The following is a 16,986-nucleotide window of genomic DNA, read 5'->3' on the forward strand; positions in this document are numbered from 1 at the left end:
CCCCAACAACATTCCCTTCCCCAATCCTACAAATTCGAGGAGCCTTTCCTCGTGAGTCAAACCCTGGTGGAGGGGCATAAGTACTCCTCTTCCACCCTTATCTCAGAAGAGAACTTAGTGGCCTACGGGTTGAGTTCCCGGGCTGAGGACCCCGTGGATCGTGTAATTGACGAGGTGGCTGGCTCGGGCTATCAACCCGGTACATCCTTTCTCTTCTTTGTTTCCTTATTCCCTTATCTTGCTTGTTTAATTTGTTATAACCTTGTCACTTTTTTATGCAAATAACTCCGAGATGCAGGCAGTTTTTGCTAAAAGGCGAGCAGCTGAGAAGGCAGCCCGAGAGAAGGAAATGGCGGCTCGCCGAGCAGCTGCTGAAGAAGAGAAGCAACGGGCTGCAGAGGCGGCAGCCCGGAGAGCTGAAGCTTCCCGGGAAGACCCTCCTCGGGATAACACTTCCGGGGCAATGATTGAGACCTTGGAGGAATCGAAGATCTCATTCCTCTCAGCCAGAGGAAACGAAAAGCTACTGCGGAACCCGAGCTGATCATTCTTGAGGACCTTCCCGAAGGTAACTAGGGCACCTCCCAATCTGCTCCATCTCCTCCTCTTCCCCCTCAGTCCAATGAAGAACCCGGCCAAGAGCTCCCTTCAACCGATCAGCTCTCCCAGGCTAATATCTTCTTTGAGGGAGCTACTGCCACTGGTGTTAAGCGCCTCAAGAAGATACTCAGCCCTGCTGAGACGGTAATCTTGAAGAGTACTCCTGCCAGTGTGAAGTTTTTGGATGGATCCAACCGCCTTCTGTCTGTAAGTTTCATGCTTTTATCTTCTTCCCTTTCTGTGGCGCCCCAAACCTCGCCACGTAATCATACAACATGTGACGTCATATGCATAAAATTTTCTTTTCGACGACGTAATAATATAATGCATATACGACAAAATAGTGCAATCACCACACTATCTACGTAAGTGTAGCAGAAACAGTATAATAAATACACACATACAACTCAAATAAGACAATAAATCATACTGTCTCTATTTATTATTAACTACAGGACTGTTTGACTAGACACACCTAGTCTTTCACCACTATCATGTCTCACGTATAGTCCTGTAACCTGCCCAACAGAAACAGCCCTCAAAGGGTGAGCATACACAACAATCATCATCGAAATACATAACAATTATACTATCAACAATATAAAATATAGCTGGAATGATAACAGAAATACCCCCTTTGCTGTCTCTAGACAATCAAGCCATCAACAACCTCAACAAGATCACAATGCAACAATAACATCGACGATACGTCGCACCCCAACTCCGGCGACAGCAATATCGTCGAACGAACAACAACATCGACGATACGTCGCACCCCAACACCGACGACAGCAATATCGTCGAACGAATAACATCAACGATACGTCGCACCCCAACTCCGGCGACAACAATATCGTTGAAAGAACAACATCAACGTGATGTCTCCCAACAACGACAGCCAACAACATCAACAATAATAAACAACAACAAATATAATATCAAATCACTCATATCCAGTGATTTACCATCAGTTCAACACAATAATATTCATCAATACTAAACAATAACAACATATGCTCGTACGTCAACACGTACCTGATAATCGAGTATATAAATAATCTGGCTATTTCTTTGATCCCGAGGCTTGTGATGTATCTAAATAATTCAACAATAATTATCATATCATTGTCACCGTATCAACATAATCATAATAGCCTCAATATACAACATCAAATAGCCCAACAACAATGAATTCAATAAAATTATAAAACTCGATTATAAATTCTTATCATTCAACAATTAATATTCCGGTGTATTTTATTTCACAATACTCAAATCAAATACACCATAATTAATTAACTTGAAATAATAGGCTATTTTACAACATCCGTCAAATTACGAAAACTTTATATCAACGTGTAGCCTATTCTTCGTAGACTCCGAATAAATAATCAGAATTAATAACAGCTGACAAACAACTCTCCAATCTCAATCCAATGATTAAAAATCCCTAATTATAACAAATTAGGAATAATTCAAAATAACACCACTATAATATTCTCTACTTCGTTAAAATCATACACTATTCAACAATCTTCAATTTCAGTATTATTTAACAATTTATCGGATTTATTCCAAAAATCGACGAATTTCAAACATCACCAAAACTATAAAATTTATACCTCAAATCGAAGACCTCGTGTCAACGATCTCAGAACTGAAGTCGGTTCAGTCGATTGGATAAACCGATAAGTCGCACGATCGAAAAGAAAATCAAAAAATCTTATTTTCTTTTCTTCTTACCTCTCTGCTCTCTGCTCTCTGTAATCATTCTTTCTTTCACGTAACTTTATCTTCTTTTTTTTTATTATTTTTTTAATATTATATTATATTATATTAATAATATAATATAATATATAATATTTAATATTTTAACACCGGTATATCCCTTTGGACCGGTCAAAGGATCAAAATTTTCAAAACTCAAAATATGAAACTTCTATATCTTTGAGTTTTCTACGTTATATCCAAATTTCAAATCATTTGGACTTCATATGACCAAAATATGTCATTTTCATTCTTTAAAAATAATTAATTATTTAGTAATATCACATTACTAAATCAACAAATTGTGATATTTACTTCAGGCATTACACTTTCTCTCTCCCTTTTCCCTTTTTTCTTTTTTAATTCTTTCTTATTCAGGCTGCCCAGATGATAGTTTCGGCCTTTGAAGAGGTGGCAGCGGTGGCCACAAAGAAAGGTCAGCAAGCCCGGGCAGCTCAGGATATTTACGATCATCTTCAAAGGGAGATTGCTCGGGTTCAGAAACTTCATGAGGAGAAAACTGCCGATCTCCAAGCTTCCCTGGAGGCGTCTAATCAACAACTGGCCTTGGCTCAGCTTGCCCGAGATGACAGCATAGCCCGGGAGGAGGCTTCTCAGAAGCGAGCTGCGTTTCTGGCCTCCCGGATTGGCTATCTCGAGGATGAGGCCAGTGCTCAGCAACATCGGGCTGAGATTGCTGAGGATAAGCTCAGACTCCTACAGCTGACCCATGAGGAATGGAGGACTGTTTTCCTTCAATCGGCGGAATTCCAAGCAGCTGTTGAAGATAGGGCGTGTAAATACTTCACAGTTGGCTTTGAGAAGTGCCAGGACCAGTTTGAGGAAGCATGTCTGATTCCAGCAGGTAGGGAGGGCTTTCCTGATATCGACATGGCCATTGATTCCCTTCCCAAGGATGATGCTGCCGAGAAAGAGGCTGAGAAGACTCCCGAGGAGGCCGGGGAACCATCAGAGCAGCAGACTTAGAATAGGATTGTTATTCACTCTGTACTTTCCCTTTGTAGTTCTTGCCTCCGGGCTTTATAATGAAATGTTATTTCTTTCTATTGCTGTGCCTTTTTAATATTGTTTTGACAAATTTTTCACAACCCGGGTAATATAATAACTCATGAAACTTTCTAAGTGTGAGAAACCGATAACTCCAAACCAATATCCCGGGGTCCCGATAAATAAATAACCCCATACTTTAACCGACACTTGAGATGTAGAGATTTAAACCTGAACTTCACGGGGGTATTTCTCGGGTTCCCCGAGCCAGGGTGTAGCGCCCTGGACTTTCAAGAACCAAGGTACGGAGCCTTGGGCCGGGAAGCATGTCCTGGGACTTGGGAATGGTCGAGGTGTAGTGCCCCGGGCCAGGGTGTAGTGCCCTGGGATTTTAAGAACCAAGGTGCGGAGCCTTGGGCCGGGGAGCATGTCCCGGGACTTGGGAATGGTCGAGGTGTGGTGCCCCGAGCCAGGGTGTAGGGCCCTGGGCTTTTAAGAACCAAGGTGCGGAGCCTAGGCCGGGGAGCATGTCTCGGGACTTGGGAATGGTCGAGGTGTGGTGCCCCGAGCCAAGGTGTAGTGCCCTGGGCTTTCAAGAACCAAGGTGCCTAGTCTTGGGCCAGGGAGCATGTCCCGGGACTTGGGAATGGTCGAGGTGTGGTGCCCCGAGCCAGGGTGTAGTGCCCTGGACTTTTAAAAACCAAGGTGCGGAGCCTTGGGCCGGGGAGCATGTCCCGGGACTTGGGAATGGTCGAGGTGTGGTGCCCCGAGCCACGGTGTAGTACCCTGGGATTTTAAGAACCAAGGTGCGAAGCCTTGGGCCGGGGAGCATGTCCCGGGACTTGGGAATGGTCGAGGTGTGGTGCCCCGAGCCAGGGTGTAGTGCCCTAGGCTTTTAAGAACCAAGGTGCGGAGCCTTTGGTCGAGGAGCATGCCCCGGGACTTGGGAATGGTCGAGGTGTGGTGCCCCGAGCCAGGGTGTAGTGCCCTGGGCTTTTTCAAATAACCGAAGCTTGGTACTTCCCGAGTTCCAGATACAAGAAATAATACATAATACTCCTTTCTTGAAAAAATAGATCTTTCATTATATCTTCAACCAAACCATTACATCTGTTAGGCATAATACTTCTTTAAATTAAATACATTCCAAGGCCTTTTGAGGAAATGTCCTTGAGCATCTTTTAAATAAAAGGATCCCGAGCTGACTTTCCGGGTGATCTTATAAGGTCCTTCCCACCGAGCTTCCAGCTTCCCAACATCCCCAGCAGGGTTGACTTTTTTCATGACTAGATCCCCCACTTGGAAATCTCGGATCCGGACCTTTTTGTTATATGACTTCATAACCCGGCTCCTGTATGCTTCCATGCGAGTGAATGTCCGGTCTCTCCTTTCTTCTACCAAGTCCAATTCCATGGCCCGGCTTTGGTCATTGTCTTCCGGGTAAGATTCTATCCGGGGAGAAGTTTGCCCGATCTCAATTGGGAGGACTGCTTCAGAACCATATACCAAGTTGAAAGGAGTTTCTTGGGTAGGTGCCCGGGAAGTAGTTCTGTAAGCCCAGAGAACACTGGGTAATTCTTCCACCCAATCCTTTCCTTTGCCTTGTAGCCTTGTCTTTAGTGCTTGTACAATAATTCTATTGACAACCTTTGTCTGGCCATTAGCTTGAGGATATGCAACAGAGGTAAAAGATTAGGTGATCTTCATTTCCCTGCACCATGACGTAATTCCTTTGCCCTGAAACTGTCTCCCATTGTCCGAGATCAGTCTTCTGGGCACTCCAAACCGGCACACGATATTCTTCCATAGAAATTTCAATACTTCCTGCTCAGTGATTTTTGCCAAGGGCTCCGCTTCTACCCACTTGGAAAAAGTAATCAACAGCTACTAACAAGAATTTTTTCTGAGCCCGGGCAATTGGGAACGGACCCACAATATCCATGCCCCATTGATCAAAGGGGCAAGATGCCCAGATAGGCTTCATGAGAGTGGCCGGGCTGTACTTAAAATTCGAGTGATGTTGACAGGCCTCACAAGCTTGGACCACCCGAGCAGAATCTTAACTTAAGGTTGGCCACCAGAAACCAGCAAGCATTGCTTTTCGAGCCAAAGACATTCATCCGAGGTGCTCGACACAACATCCTTCATGAATTTCTCGGAGGATATAATCCACCTCTTTCTCCGATAGGCATTTCAAAAGAGGTACCTGTAATGATCTCCTATACAACATATTATTTAAGAGAACAAACCTGGGAGCTTGTCTCTTAGTCTTATGAGCTTGGGTTCTGTCCTCGGGCAGTTCATTATTTACCATGAACTTGATCAGAGGAGTCATCCAGGAGTCACCGGGTACTGGTAATATTTCTTCCTCAGTGGAAAGGATCAACCGGGAAACATGCAAGACTTCCCGGGTGCTAACTTCCGATAAGGAAGCAGCCATTTTTGCCAGGGTATCTGCCTCGCCATTCTCCTCCCGGGGTATTTGCTCAATACCCCAATCCGCAAAGACTTCTGCTCGGGCTTTGATGAGCTGTAAGTATTTTAGCATTCTGTCATCCTTAGCTTCATACACGCTCTTTATCTGCTGAGTAATGAGTTGCAAATCAGAATATAGAATAATCCTGGAAGCTCCGACTTCCCGGGCAGCTTGGATACCAGCCAGGACGGCTTCGTACTCGGCTTCATTGTTGGTTACCCAGGAGTCAATCCTCAGTGCCAATTTTATCTTATCTCCCGGGGGAGATATTATCACAACTCATACTCCACATCCAGCAAGGCTAGATGCCCCATCCACAAATACTCTCCATACTTCTTCTTCCTCGGGTTGAACCATTTCTGATAAGAAATCTGATAAGGCTTGTGCTTTGATGGCAACCCGAGGCTTGTACTCAATGTCATATTCTCCCAGCTCTATTGTCCACTTGATCATCCATCCGGATACCTCTGAATGAGTCATGATCCTGCCAAGAGGACTATTGGTAAGAACGATGATTTGATGTGACAGGAAGTAAGGTCGTAGCTTCCGGGCGGTCATGATCAAGGCCAAAGCAACCTTCTCTATTTCACTGTAACGGAGCGCGGGGCCTCTTAGAGCATGACTGAAATAGTAGACAGGCTTTTGATCAGAGCCTTATTCTTTTATTAGAACTGAGCTAACAGCATACTCGGGCTTCGGCTTTACCAACATAGGGAGCTCTGCAAAGTGAATCTTCAAGTCCTGGAAGGTCTGCTCACATTTTTCATCCCACCCGAATTGTTGGGCCTTCCTTAGAACCTGGAAGAAAGGATAACTCCTGTGTGCTGATCGGGATATAAATCGAGACAGGGAAGCAATCCTCCCAGTCAGCTTCTGTACTTCTTTGACAGATCGGGGGGATGGCATATACAACACGGACTTGACTTTTTCTTGATTCACCTCGATCCCTCGATTTGTCACTATGAATCCCAAGAATTTGCCACTCTTGACACCAAAAATGCATTTGGCAGGGTTAAGCTTGATCCCGTAATGCATTAGAGTGGTAAAGGTTTCTTCCAGATCAATGATGAAATCGCAACCTCCTTGGACTTGCCCAGAATATCATCTACATAGATTTCCACATTTCGTCCCAGCTGCTTCTCAAAGACTTTGTTCATTAGACGCTGGTAAGTAGCCCCTCCATTCTTCAACCCGAAAGGCATTACAATATAACAAAATGTACCTCCCGATGTGATGAAGCTGTCTTTATCTTGATCACTCTTGGCTAGGGGAATTTGATGATATCCCTGGTATGCGTCCATGAAACTCAATAGTTCAAAACCCGAGGTGGAGTCCACCAGCTGGTCAATCCTGGGCAAGGGGTAATGGTCTTTAGGGCAAGCCTTGTTGAGGTCGCGGAAATCTACACACATTCGCCACTTCCCGGTGGATTTAGGTACCAGCACCACATTCGAAAGCCATGTGGGGAATTGAATTTCTCGAATGTGGCCGGCCTTCAGTAACTCCTTCACTTGCTCATCAATAACTTTGTCCTTTTCAGGACCAAAGTGTCTTTTCTTTTGCTTTACCGGGTGAGATCCCGAGAGAATGTTCAGTTGGTGCTCCGATATTAAGGGAGAAATCCCTGTCAGCTCCTGTTGGGACCAGGCAAACACATGGATATTAGTTTTTAAACAGTTAATTAAACTAACCCGGGTGGATGTACTGAGATCCCGAGCCACCCGGATTTGTTGGCGTGGTCCGACTTCTACCATCTCCTGCTCTTCTTCTGCTACAAAATGCACTTCCCCTTTCTCCACCACTCTTCTTCCTACTTCATTCACTCTCGACTTTCTTCCCTTCCCTCTTAGTTTTGCTCTGATCAGCTCGGACCGCCTCCACATAACACTTTCCGAGAAGATGGCTGATCCCCCCAGACTTCTCCTACCCGGGCTCCAACAGAAAATTTTATCTTTTGATGATAAGTGGATGCCACGGCTCTTAATTCATTCATGGCCGGCCTCCCTAGAATGATATTGTATGAAAAAGGGGAGTCCACTACAGTGAAAGAGGTCATCACTGTCTTTTTGAGATCCTGAGAACCCAGGGTTAGCGGTAAGACAATCTCCCCTTCCGGGTAGACCACATGGCCAGCAAAGCCAAAAAGGGCAGTTTCCACAGCTTCCAAGTAAAAACCCTGTAAATCCATCTGCACAAAGGCATCTTTAAAAATTACATTTACGGAACTGCCCAAGTCAATAAAGACCCTCAGAATGTCATAATTTGCCACTCGGGCTTGGATAACCAGTTCATCATTGTGGGGTAGATTCACCCCCCTCAAATCCTCTGGGCCAAAACTGATGACCGCCTCATTTCTCCTCGTCCCTTCTACTTCCATACATTCCCTCCTACTCTTCGATTTCCTCACCCGATTAGAGTCTCCATCAGTGGAGCCTTCTGATATCATTTTAATCAACCCCGTGGCAGGGGGCGAATTCTTTTTTCTCTCAGGCTCGGGCTCTCTTCTTCTCCCGGGCTCTCCTCTCGGACTATTCCTTATACCTCCTCCCCGGGCGCTGGACCCTGGCTGCCGAGATGTCCAAGGTGGCAATCTCGGCTCTCTGTTGTTGTGACTGGGTCCGGGGATGGAAGATGGGACATAATTTCCCTTCAATATTTTGCAATCTTCGGTGCTATGATAACACACTTTGTGGAAAATGCAAAATCCTCTCTTCTCTGGCAAGGATAATTGATGGTTCGGGGCCAGGTCCCTACTGCATTCTTGTCCTTCTCTTTCCCGGGCCATCTTCAGAGGCATGTGCTGAGAAAAGTGCCCTGGATTACCTCTCTTTTGCCCCCTCTCCTCGGGCTTAGACACCCGGTCTCCTCTTTCCTTCTTAACAGCCTCCCTCTTCTGCTTCTGAGCCTCTTCCATGTTAATATACTTCTCTGCCCGGGACAATAAGTCCTCAAAATTCCCGGGAACCTTCTTAGTCAATGATTTGAAAAACTCACCCTCTCTCAGGCCCTGGGTGAATGCGGTAGTCTTTGTTTCAGTGGCACAAGTTGGAACGTCCAGAGCCACTATGTTGAATCTTCGGATATAAGCCCTCAGACTCTCCTCCGTGCTCTGCTTGACTTCGAAAAGACTAAAAGCAGTCTTCTTGTACTTTTTACTGCTACTGAAATGGTGTAAGAACACCTTTTGGAAGTCTTTGAAATAACTAATACTTTGAGGAGCCAAACCCTCAAACCACCTTTGAGCCGAATCCACCAATGTTGTCAGGAACACCTTACACTTGATTCTATCAGTGTAACAGTGCAACATGGCCATGTTCTCAAATCTGGCCAAGTGTTCCTCAGGGTCTGCGTTGCCATCATAATCCTTTATTTTGGCCGATTTAAAATTCCCGGGAAGAGGTTCCCGGACAATGATCTCAGCAAACGGGCATCCCCTGGTGACTGCCCGGGAAGAGCCCCGATTCTCCAACTGTCCTTCCAGCACCTTCATCTTCTATCTCAATTCCAACAACTCTTCCGCCACGGTAGGAGATTTGGACCCGGAGCTGGATTCCTCCTCTTCTCCTCTCACCTCCTCCTCCCTCATCTCCTGCTCCTGCTCCTGCTCAAGCTCATGTCTATCCCCAGGTGGTGTAACATGATGAGAAACTTCTTTCCTGGCCATAGCTTGCTTTATGGCGTCGGATACAATCTTTTGCAACTCTTCCGGGGTTAAAGTAATGGGATTTGGTCCGGTGTTATTAACACCAACTTGTCTTGAAGTCTGCCCTCCATCATCCGGGGCGCGAGAATTATCTTGGTTGGTTCTTCTCGTACGGGCCATATCAACGTCTTGAACTCAAGATTCCCACAGACGGCGCCAATGATGTAATCTCGCTGAAATAGGTGAGCTGGGTAAGAAACTCCAACGGATCAGATCAACAATTTATAATGTTTGGGAATTTTGAATGAGAATACCCGGGTCATCAATGACCCGAATCCTTATGGGGTTATCAATATGTTTCACTAACGCTCCTCGAGTGCTTTATCTGCACGCCGCAAGGCACATGTGCGTGTAGACAGATGGCGTATTTCTTGGAGAACGTGCTTACCGTATTTGCATTCAGAAAGGGCAAAAGTTGGGAGCAAAATTTAGAAAAATATTTATGAATTCCAGTAATATTCGGACCAGATTAACGGCCAAAACGGTCACATGAGGGAATCTCCGTAATCCCAGTAAATCAGCAGAGTGTAGAGGGCCTACTCGTTTAGTTAATTCACGCTATCTTGTCTGCCGTTGTATCCCTTTATAAGTCCTACGTTTCCTCTTGTTTCTCCTCACAGAAATAGCTCTGAAATCCCAGAAATGGCGTCGGTTTTCTCTTCAGTCACCTTCCCATTTCTCCTCCTCTTCTTCTGTGGACTTCTCCCGTGTCTCATTGCCAATGCATCCTACCCGGCTGTACAAGACCCTGAATTGGTAGTCCAGGAAGTGCACAGGTATGCACCGTTTTAGTCGTCAAATTTTTTATATTTGTCGAAGGGTCTCGCAAAATGTTGTCTTGTGTGGTTTGTTTGCTACTTGGTGGTGGTTTTTTTTTTTAATCTCATTCTTGCATTTACTTGTTTGGTTATATGTTATAATGTCTGATTTCTTACGAAACGTACAATGTAGGAGTTTGAATGAATCGAGAAGGAAACTGGGGTTCTTGTCGTGCAACACAGGTAACCCGATCGACGACTGCTGGCGTTGCGACTCGAATTGGGAGAAGAACCGTCAGAAACTGGCAGACTGTAGTATCGGGTTCGGCAAAAACGCCATCGGCGGAAGAGATGGCGAGATTTACATCGTGACGGATCCGAGCGACGACGATGCTGTCAATCCGAAACCCGGAACGCTCCGCTACGCCGTCATTCAAGAAGAGCCGTTGTGGATCATATTTGCCCGGGACATGGTCATCAAATTGAAGGAGGAGCTGATAATGAACTCGTTCAAGACCATCGACGGCAGGGGAGCTAGCGTCCACATTGCTAATGGCCCTTGCATCACTATACAATACGTGACGAATATCATCATTCATGGGATCAATATACATGACTGCAAGCAAGGGGGGAATGCTAATGTGAGGGACTCCACCAAGCACTATGGGTGGAGGACCATATCGGACGGTGATGGCGTGTCGATCTTCGGCGGTAGCCACGTTTGGGTCGACCATTGCTCGTTGTCGAATTGTAACGACGGGCTGATCGACGCCATACACGGGTCGACCGCGATTACCATCTCGAACAACTACTTGACTCATCACAACAAGGTCATGCTTATGGGGCATAGTGATTCCAACACACAAGATAAGAATATGCAAGTTACTATTGCCTTTAACCACTTTGGGGAAGGACTTGTTCAAAGAATGCCAAGGTAAAAAGTTCTAAAGTTGCTTAATTTATTCAAGATTTTGTACCAAAATTATGTTTAAATATTATAATATATAGTTTTTTTTTAAAAAAAATTTTAATTTGTATATATATGTTATATGAAGATGTAGGCTTGGATATTTCCATGTGGTGAACAATGACTACACCCATTGGGAGATGTATGCAATTGGAGGGAGTGCAGCCCCTACCATCAATAGCCAGGGCAATAGATTTCTAGCCCCTAATGACAGATTCAACAAGGAGGTAAGAATTATGTTGCCCGTGCCTAAATTTCTAAACAAAATGTTAGTACCAAGATCGAGCTTGAACCTGAATCCGAACCCGAAAAAGTTAAACAAAAACCATTTGTTTAATCAAACTAAAGAAAACCCGAAATTTAGATTCGTATCACTTGATGTAAAAATATAAGTTTTTTTCCTTAAAAAAGATTTAAAATGCTATGAAATTTAAAAATGGAGTTTCATGCTCTTTAAATTTTTTTCTCTCAATTTTCCAACATCTTCAACTAGATTTGCCGTATCGTCAATTTTGGTCGTACCTCAACATCCATAAGATAATAAATAAATTGACCCCTATTCCCAACATTTTCAACCAGGCATTTAATTAAATTGTTTCTAAAAAAAAAAATGGTTGCATTTATTAAATAACATTTTGATTAAATTGTTATAGGTGACCAAGCACGAGGATGCACCGGAGAGCGAATGGAAGAATTGGAATTGGAGGACCGAAGGAGACTTAATGTTGAACGGCGCGTTCTTTACGACTTCCGGTGCCGGAGCATCCTCGAGCTATGCCAAGGCCTCGAGTTTAGGCGCTAGGCCTTCTTCCTTGATAAGCTCCATCACTTCCAGTGCCGGCGCCATGAGCTGTAAAAAGGGATCGCGGTGTTAGTTAAATTACTAATATAGCCTCGCGAGACCGTATCAATTATTTCGTTTGGTCTTGTTGGACTTAGTATTAGGTGTTAGGCCTAAGGATATAATTGTCCATGGAGCACTTGGGATTTGTTCCCTTTTTCTTTTTTTACCAATTTTTTTTTTTTGGTTCTTTTACTTTTACCCTTGTTTTTTGGGAAGTTTGGTCGAGTTTTTGACCTGACGGGACGAAGACAACATCGGCCTGCTGATCTGAATCGTTGGTCTGTCGGACTTGGAATTGGTTGAAAAGCAGAGCAAGTGCTGAAGTGTCTATTGGTACACGCTATGTGAATTTATAGTTTTAATCAACGGTTGTCATTTTCCCATCCAATATTTGCTACACACACATATATATGTATATATACATGCTATCTATATTATATTATTATGTATTATTGACTTAAGATATACAGAATAACTTTGATGTTGCGGTCTGATTTTCGATAAACCAAAAATACATTTTTCTCAAATTTAAAAACATTATATTTTTTTAATAAAAATTTCATTAAACTCATTTTGGTAAATTTTGCATCTTATCTATCTATCATATTATAAATTTTTTTATCTTTATCTATATTTTAAATTAAATAATCATATCATTTATAACATAAAAAATTAGAGTATATTTATTGTGAGACGGCCTCACGAATCTTTATATGTGAGACGGGTCAACCTACAGGATATTCACAATAAAAAGTAATACTCTTAGCATAAAAAGTAATATTTTTTCATGGATGACCCAAATAAGAGATCTGTCTCACAAAATACGACCCGTGAGACCGTCTCACACAAGTTTTTGTCAAGAAAGAAAAGTTAAATAACTTAAAATTTTAAAATTACTATTTGAGTTTTGAACAAATGTCATGGATGTTGAAAGAACTTTGTGCTAGATCCGACCCGACTTGATCTTGATCTCAAATTAGTTTGAATCCAATATGATTTCATAAATCAAGAGTTTATACAAATAAATGAATGAATCCAAATCGCATTAAAATTCAAGACAGATTTGAGTAATTAAACTAATAACTCATCCATTAATTAGTAATAATTAGTAAGTAGCTGCATATAAATGGCCCCTGGTTTGAAAGGAAATTGGGGGTGGTATGCATAATCCATACATATTTATTTTGGCGTGTATAACAGTCTAAACGACATATGTTGGTCATAAACATAGCTCGTGGAGCGTATCCGGTGTGTCAAATTATATCAAAAATTGCATCAGCTTATAATTTTGATGCTAGTTTTATGAAGGAGTGTTAACTGTTGCAAAAAAAATCATAGATTTGGATAGTTGTATAAATTTACCAAAACTACACGTTTTTATTGATATAAGACATGATATCTCGTGGGCCCCTAGGCCCGAATTACATCTTGGGGGGCCCGGATTATATCTTGGAGGCGAGGGCCCAAATGGAAGACAAGTTCATCAAGAGTCCAGGTATCTACCATTGGCTCATCCCTAGCCCAAATGGAAGACAAGCCCATCAAGGGCCCATGTATTCTCCTATAAATACCAGGTTTGAGTGTTCAGTTAAAAAATTCAATATATTGTTTTCAGCAGCACCCTTAGCTGCTCCTCCCATATATCCTCAGTCACTGACTTGAGCGTCGGAGGGGTTACGCCAAGACACCCTCCTGGCCCCCTCCTAACGATCTTATTTGTGATTTCAGGCTCAGGATAATTTCAAAACCTGCATCTGGACTAGTGACACTTGCTGGAGTCGGACCCTAAATTTCCCGTGAGTATCACTTGGCGCCGTCTGTGGGAAGATTTGAGTTGAGACGTAGAGATGGTAGGGAAGAGAGGGAGTAGAAGAGCTACCTCATCATCATCGCGTCCTCAGAGGGGACCTGAACAGTCTCATGCTGAGGCAAGGCAGGAACAACCCCATCAGGAGGCGAGAACAGAACAACCTCGTCAAGAGAACATGGTCGAGCAACCCCGTCCTAATGAAAATGTGGGGAACTTGACCCTGGAGCAGTTGGGTCAATTTATCACTCGGACCGTGGATGAGGCTATGAAGAGGAACCAAGAATCTACGTTCGTTGAAGAGCAGGCCACTCGCCAGGAACGAGAGGAAAATGCTAAGGGCCACCAGACCAGGGTTGAAGAGACACAGTCCCACCAAAGTGGGGAGATTGGTGAAATGAGAGAAATGTGGAAGGAAATGCAGATGTTGAGGCAGCAGTTGGGAAGCAGAGCGCCGGCACCCAAGAGAGGAAGTCCATTTTCACTAGCCATTTTAGAGGAAGGACTTCCTCCAAATTTTCGACAGTCGAATGTGGGAGAGTACGATGGACATACTGACCCCGAGGAACACTTGGGGAGATTTGAGAATGCGGCCCTATTACATCAATATTCAGATGGGGTCAGGTGCAGAGTATTTCTGGGCACATTGGTGAGGTCAGCCCAGCAATGGTTTAACACCTTGCAGCCCAACTCCATACGATCTTTCGAGGATTTTTCCGCTGTTTTCTTGCACAGATTCGTTAGCAGCAAAAAACACCAAAAAAACTATTTGAGCCTGTTCGTGGTGAAACAACAAGAAGCTGAAACTTTGTGAGAGTTTGTCCAGCATTTCAACAACGCAGCGTTGGAGATACCAGCGGCCACTCCTGACATCATGATAAGTGCCTTTACCCAAGGACTTAGAGGAGGAGAGTTCTTTAAATCATTAGTGAAGAAACCTCCATCAAGTTATGATGATCTATTATCTCGGGCGGAAAAATATGTAAATCTTGAAGATGCCCAGCGGCATAAAAGGATGGAGCAGCGGCCAGGGGGAAGCAGAGCTGAGGGAGCAGAAAGAGGAGGTAGGAAGAGAGGCGCGGGCGAGAGGGAGGATGATAAGGCTAGGGCCAGAGGACAATTCTCATAACATGTTCTTCTAGATGGGAGTCATGACAAGGTGATGGAAGTGAGGGAGCCCGAGGGGAGGTGGGAGAAGTCGCAAATGGTTGAGTGCAGTGCTGGATTGCCTTCGCGGGATAGACAAGAAGGATCCTCATCCAGGAGTCGACAGAGGTCTCGCTCATCCCCTAAGCGTGGTCAAGGCCCTCATGGATAAATCAGAGGATCGGGGAGCAGAGAAGGGAAGGTAGAGGTCAAGATGTCCCTCAGGAGCCCGTCGAGCCGAGAAGGGGAATGAACGAGGATAACCACCCTACGAGAGGAATGATTCATATGATCTCGGGGGGTGCTACTGATGGAGACTCTGGGCGAGCTCGGAAGGCACATGGGAGAAGGTTGGAGAACTTTGAGATATCTAAGGGTGAAGACTTACCACAAGATCCCATCATCAGCTTTGGACCGGAAGACCTCCGAGGCGTTGTGACTCCACATAACGATGCATTGGTGGTGACGGCCACCATTGCCCATTATGATGTGGCGAGGATATTTATTGATAATGGAAGCTCCGTAAACGTCTTGTTCAAGAGCACTTTGGATCAGATGAAGGTGGAAGGATTTGAGTTCGAACCGATCTCTACTCCTCTATATGGGTTTGCAGGACATGAACCTCGGCGAGTAACAAAGATGATAACATTTACCGTGGTGGACACCCCATCCGCTTATAATGGAATTCTGGGGCGGCCAGCCCTAAAGAATTTAAGAGCTGTAGCTTCCAGCTATCATCAGAAATTGAAGTTTCGTGTCGGGAAGGGAGTTGGAGTCTTGTGCGGGAACCAAAATGCCGCGCGTCGATGTTATGAGGGGGTAGTGATGGAGGAGGGGAAAAGAGCGCGTGTGGAGCTTAACATGATTAGGAAAGGAAGAAGTGGGTAACTTTGTCCTGTGGAGGTACAAGAAGAGCAAAGATGAAAGTTGGAGAATGTGCCGGACAAGGCTCTAAAGAGGCTCGGGAACGCTTACCACCTTAGAGAATATTAATCTTGACTTGAATTTTGCTGTATCTCGTTTCTGAATTTGTCTTATGTTATCAGTTGAAATTTAATAAAGCCAAGTTCTTCTTTTCAATTCATGAATGTTGGTGTATTATGAAAGCGAGAATTTTATTTCCTGCTAAGGCATCGCCTAGCAGAGGAGCAGAGTTGGGGAGGAGAAAAATTTTATTTTCCTGCTAATGCACCGCCTAGCAGAGGAGCAGAGTTGGGGATGAGAAAAATTTTATTTTCCTGCTAAGGCATCACCTAGCAGAGGAGCGGAGTTGGGGATGAGAAAAATTTTATTTTCCTGCTAAGGCGACGCCTAGCAGAAGAGGTAGAGGGTGAGGGTGGAGAATTTTTATTTTCCTGCTAATGCGTCGCCTAGCAGAGGAGTTAGAGAGTGACGAGGTAAAATCTTTATTTTCCTGCTAAGGCGTCGCCTAGCAGAGGAGTTAGAGGGTGACGAGGTGAAATCTTTATTTTCCTGCTAAGGCGTCACCTAGCAGAGGAATTAGAGGGTGATGGTGGAGAATCTTTATTTTCCTGCTAAGGCGTCGCCTAGCAGAGGAGTTAGAGGGTGACGAGGTGAAATCTTTATTTTCCTGCTAAGGCTTTGCCTTGAAATTTTTATTTTCCTGCTAAGGCGTCGCCTAGCAGAGGAGTTAGAGGGTGACGAGGTGAAATCTTTATTTTCCTGCTAAGGCGTTGCCTAGCAGAGGAGTTAGAGGGTAAAGGCGGAGAATTTTTATTTTCCTGCTAAGGCATCGCCTAGCAGAGGAGCAGAGTTTGGGAGAAATTAAATTTTTCTGCTAAGGCATCGCCTAGCAGAGGAGCAGATTTTCGCCGGAGAAAAATTAAATTTTCCTGCTAAGGCATCGCCTAGCAGAGGAGTAGAGTGAAGGAGGAGAATTAAATAAAAAT

At 44.2% G+C, this 16,986-nt stretch overlaps 3 protein-coding genes across 3 annotated transcripts; 1 reads left to right on the forward strand and 2 right to left on the reverse strand.

Moving 5' to 3' along the window:
• Nucleotides 1-4,488: 4,488 nt before the first annotated feature.
• LOC142520375 (uncharacterized) lies at nucleotides 4,489-6,331 on the reverse strand. The gene is made up of 4 exons (XM_075623366.1): nucleotides 6,137-6,331; nucleotides 5,687-5,956; nucleotides 5,515-5,581; nucleotides 4,489-5,039 (listed from the first exon to the last, which is right to left on the reverse strand). The coding sequence occupies exons 1-4, from the start codon at nucleotides 6,329-6,331 to the stop codon at nucleotides 4,489-4,491; spliced, it is 1,083 nt and encodes a 360-aa protein (XP_075479481.1).
• A 554-nt stretch (nucleotides 6,332-6,885) lies between these two features.
• Nucleotides 6,886-9,341, reverse strand: LOC142520376 (uncharacterized). The gene is made up of 2 exons (XM_075623367.1): nucleotides 7,779-9,341; nucleotides 6,886-7,485 (listed from the first exon to the last, which is right to left on the reverse strand). Exons 1-2 carry the CDS (start codon nucleotides 9,339-9,341, stop codon nucleotides 6,886-6,888), a joined length of 2,163 nt encoding a protein of 720 aa, XP_075479482.1.
• Nucleotides 9,342-10,139: 798 nt separating this feature from the next.
• LOC142520610 (putative pectate lyase 5) lies at nucleotides 10,140-12,617 on the forward strand. Its single transcript, XM_075623662.1, has 4 exons — nucleotides 10,140-10,330; nucleotides 10,506-11,246; nucleotides 11,368-11,506; nucleotides 11,933-12,617. The coding sequence occupies exons 1-4, from the start codon at nucleotides 10,197-10,199 to the stop codon at nucleotides 12,152-12,154; spliced, it is 1,236 nt and encodes a 411-aa protein (XP_075479777.1). The 5' UTR covers nucleotides 10,140-10,196; the 3' UTR covers nucleotides 12,155-12,617.
• Nucleotides 12,618-16,986: the final 4,369 nt, after the last annotated feature.

The sequence above is a fragment of the Primulina tabacum genome, chromosome 12 (genome assembly GCF_025594145.1).
Source record: "Primulina tabacum isolate GXHZ01 chromosome 12, ASM2559414v2, whole genome shotgun sequence".
Taxonomy (NCBI): Eukaryota; Viridiplantae; Streptophyta; class Magnoliopsida; order Lamiales; family Gesneriaceae; genus Primulina; species Primulina tabacum.

Bases quoted from the DNA above. Each gene is read 5' to 3' on its own strand.
- LOC142520375 (XM_075623366.1), bottom strand. From the start codon at position 6,331: ATGACTCATTCAGAGGTATCCGGATGGATGATCAAGTGGACAATAGAG. The intron at 5,582-5,686 runs GTAAATAATGAA...AGATCATTACAG, and splicing joins CTCCTCTGATCAAGTTCATG to GTACCTCTTTTGAAATGCCT. The intron at 5,040-5,514 runs GTTGTGTCGAGC...CATATCCTCAAG, and splicing joins CCGAGAAATTCATGAAGGAT to CTAATGGCCAGACAAAGGTT.
- LOC142520376 (XM_075623367.1), bottom strand. From the start codon at position 9,341: ATGAAGGTGCTGGAAGGACAGTTGGAGAATCGGGGCTCTTCCCGGGCA. The intron at 7,486-7,778 runs GTAGGAGAAGTC...TGGTCCCAACAG, and splicing joins AATTTTCTGTTGGAGCCCGG to GAGCTGACAGGGATTTCTCC.
- LOC142520610 (XM_075623662.1), top strand. From the start codon at position 10,197: ATGGCGTCGGTTTTCTCTTCAGTCACCTTCCCATTTCTCCTCCTCTTC. The intron at 10,331-10,505 runs GTATGCACCGTT...CGTACAATGTAG, and splicing joins GTAGTCCAGGAAGTGCACAG to GAGTTTGAATGAATCGAGAA. The intron at 11,247-11,367 runs GTAAAAAGTTCT...TGTTATATGAAG, and splicing joins CTTGTTCAAAGAATGCCAAG to ATGTAGGCTTGGATATTTCC.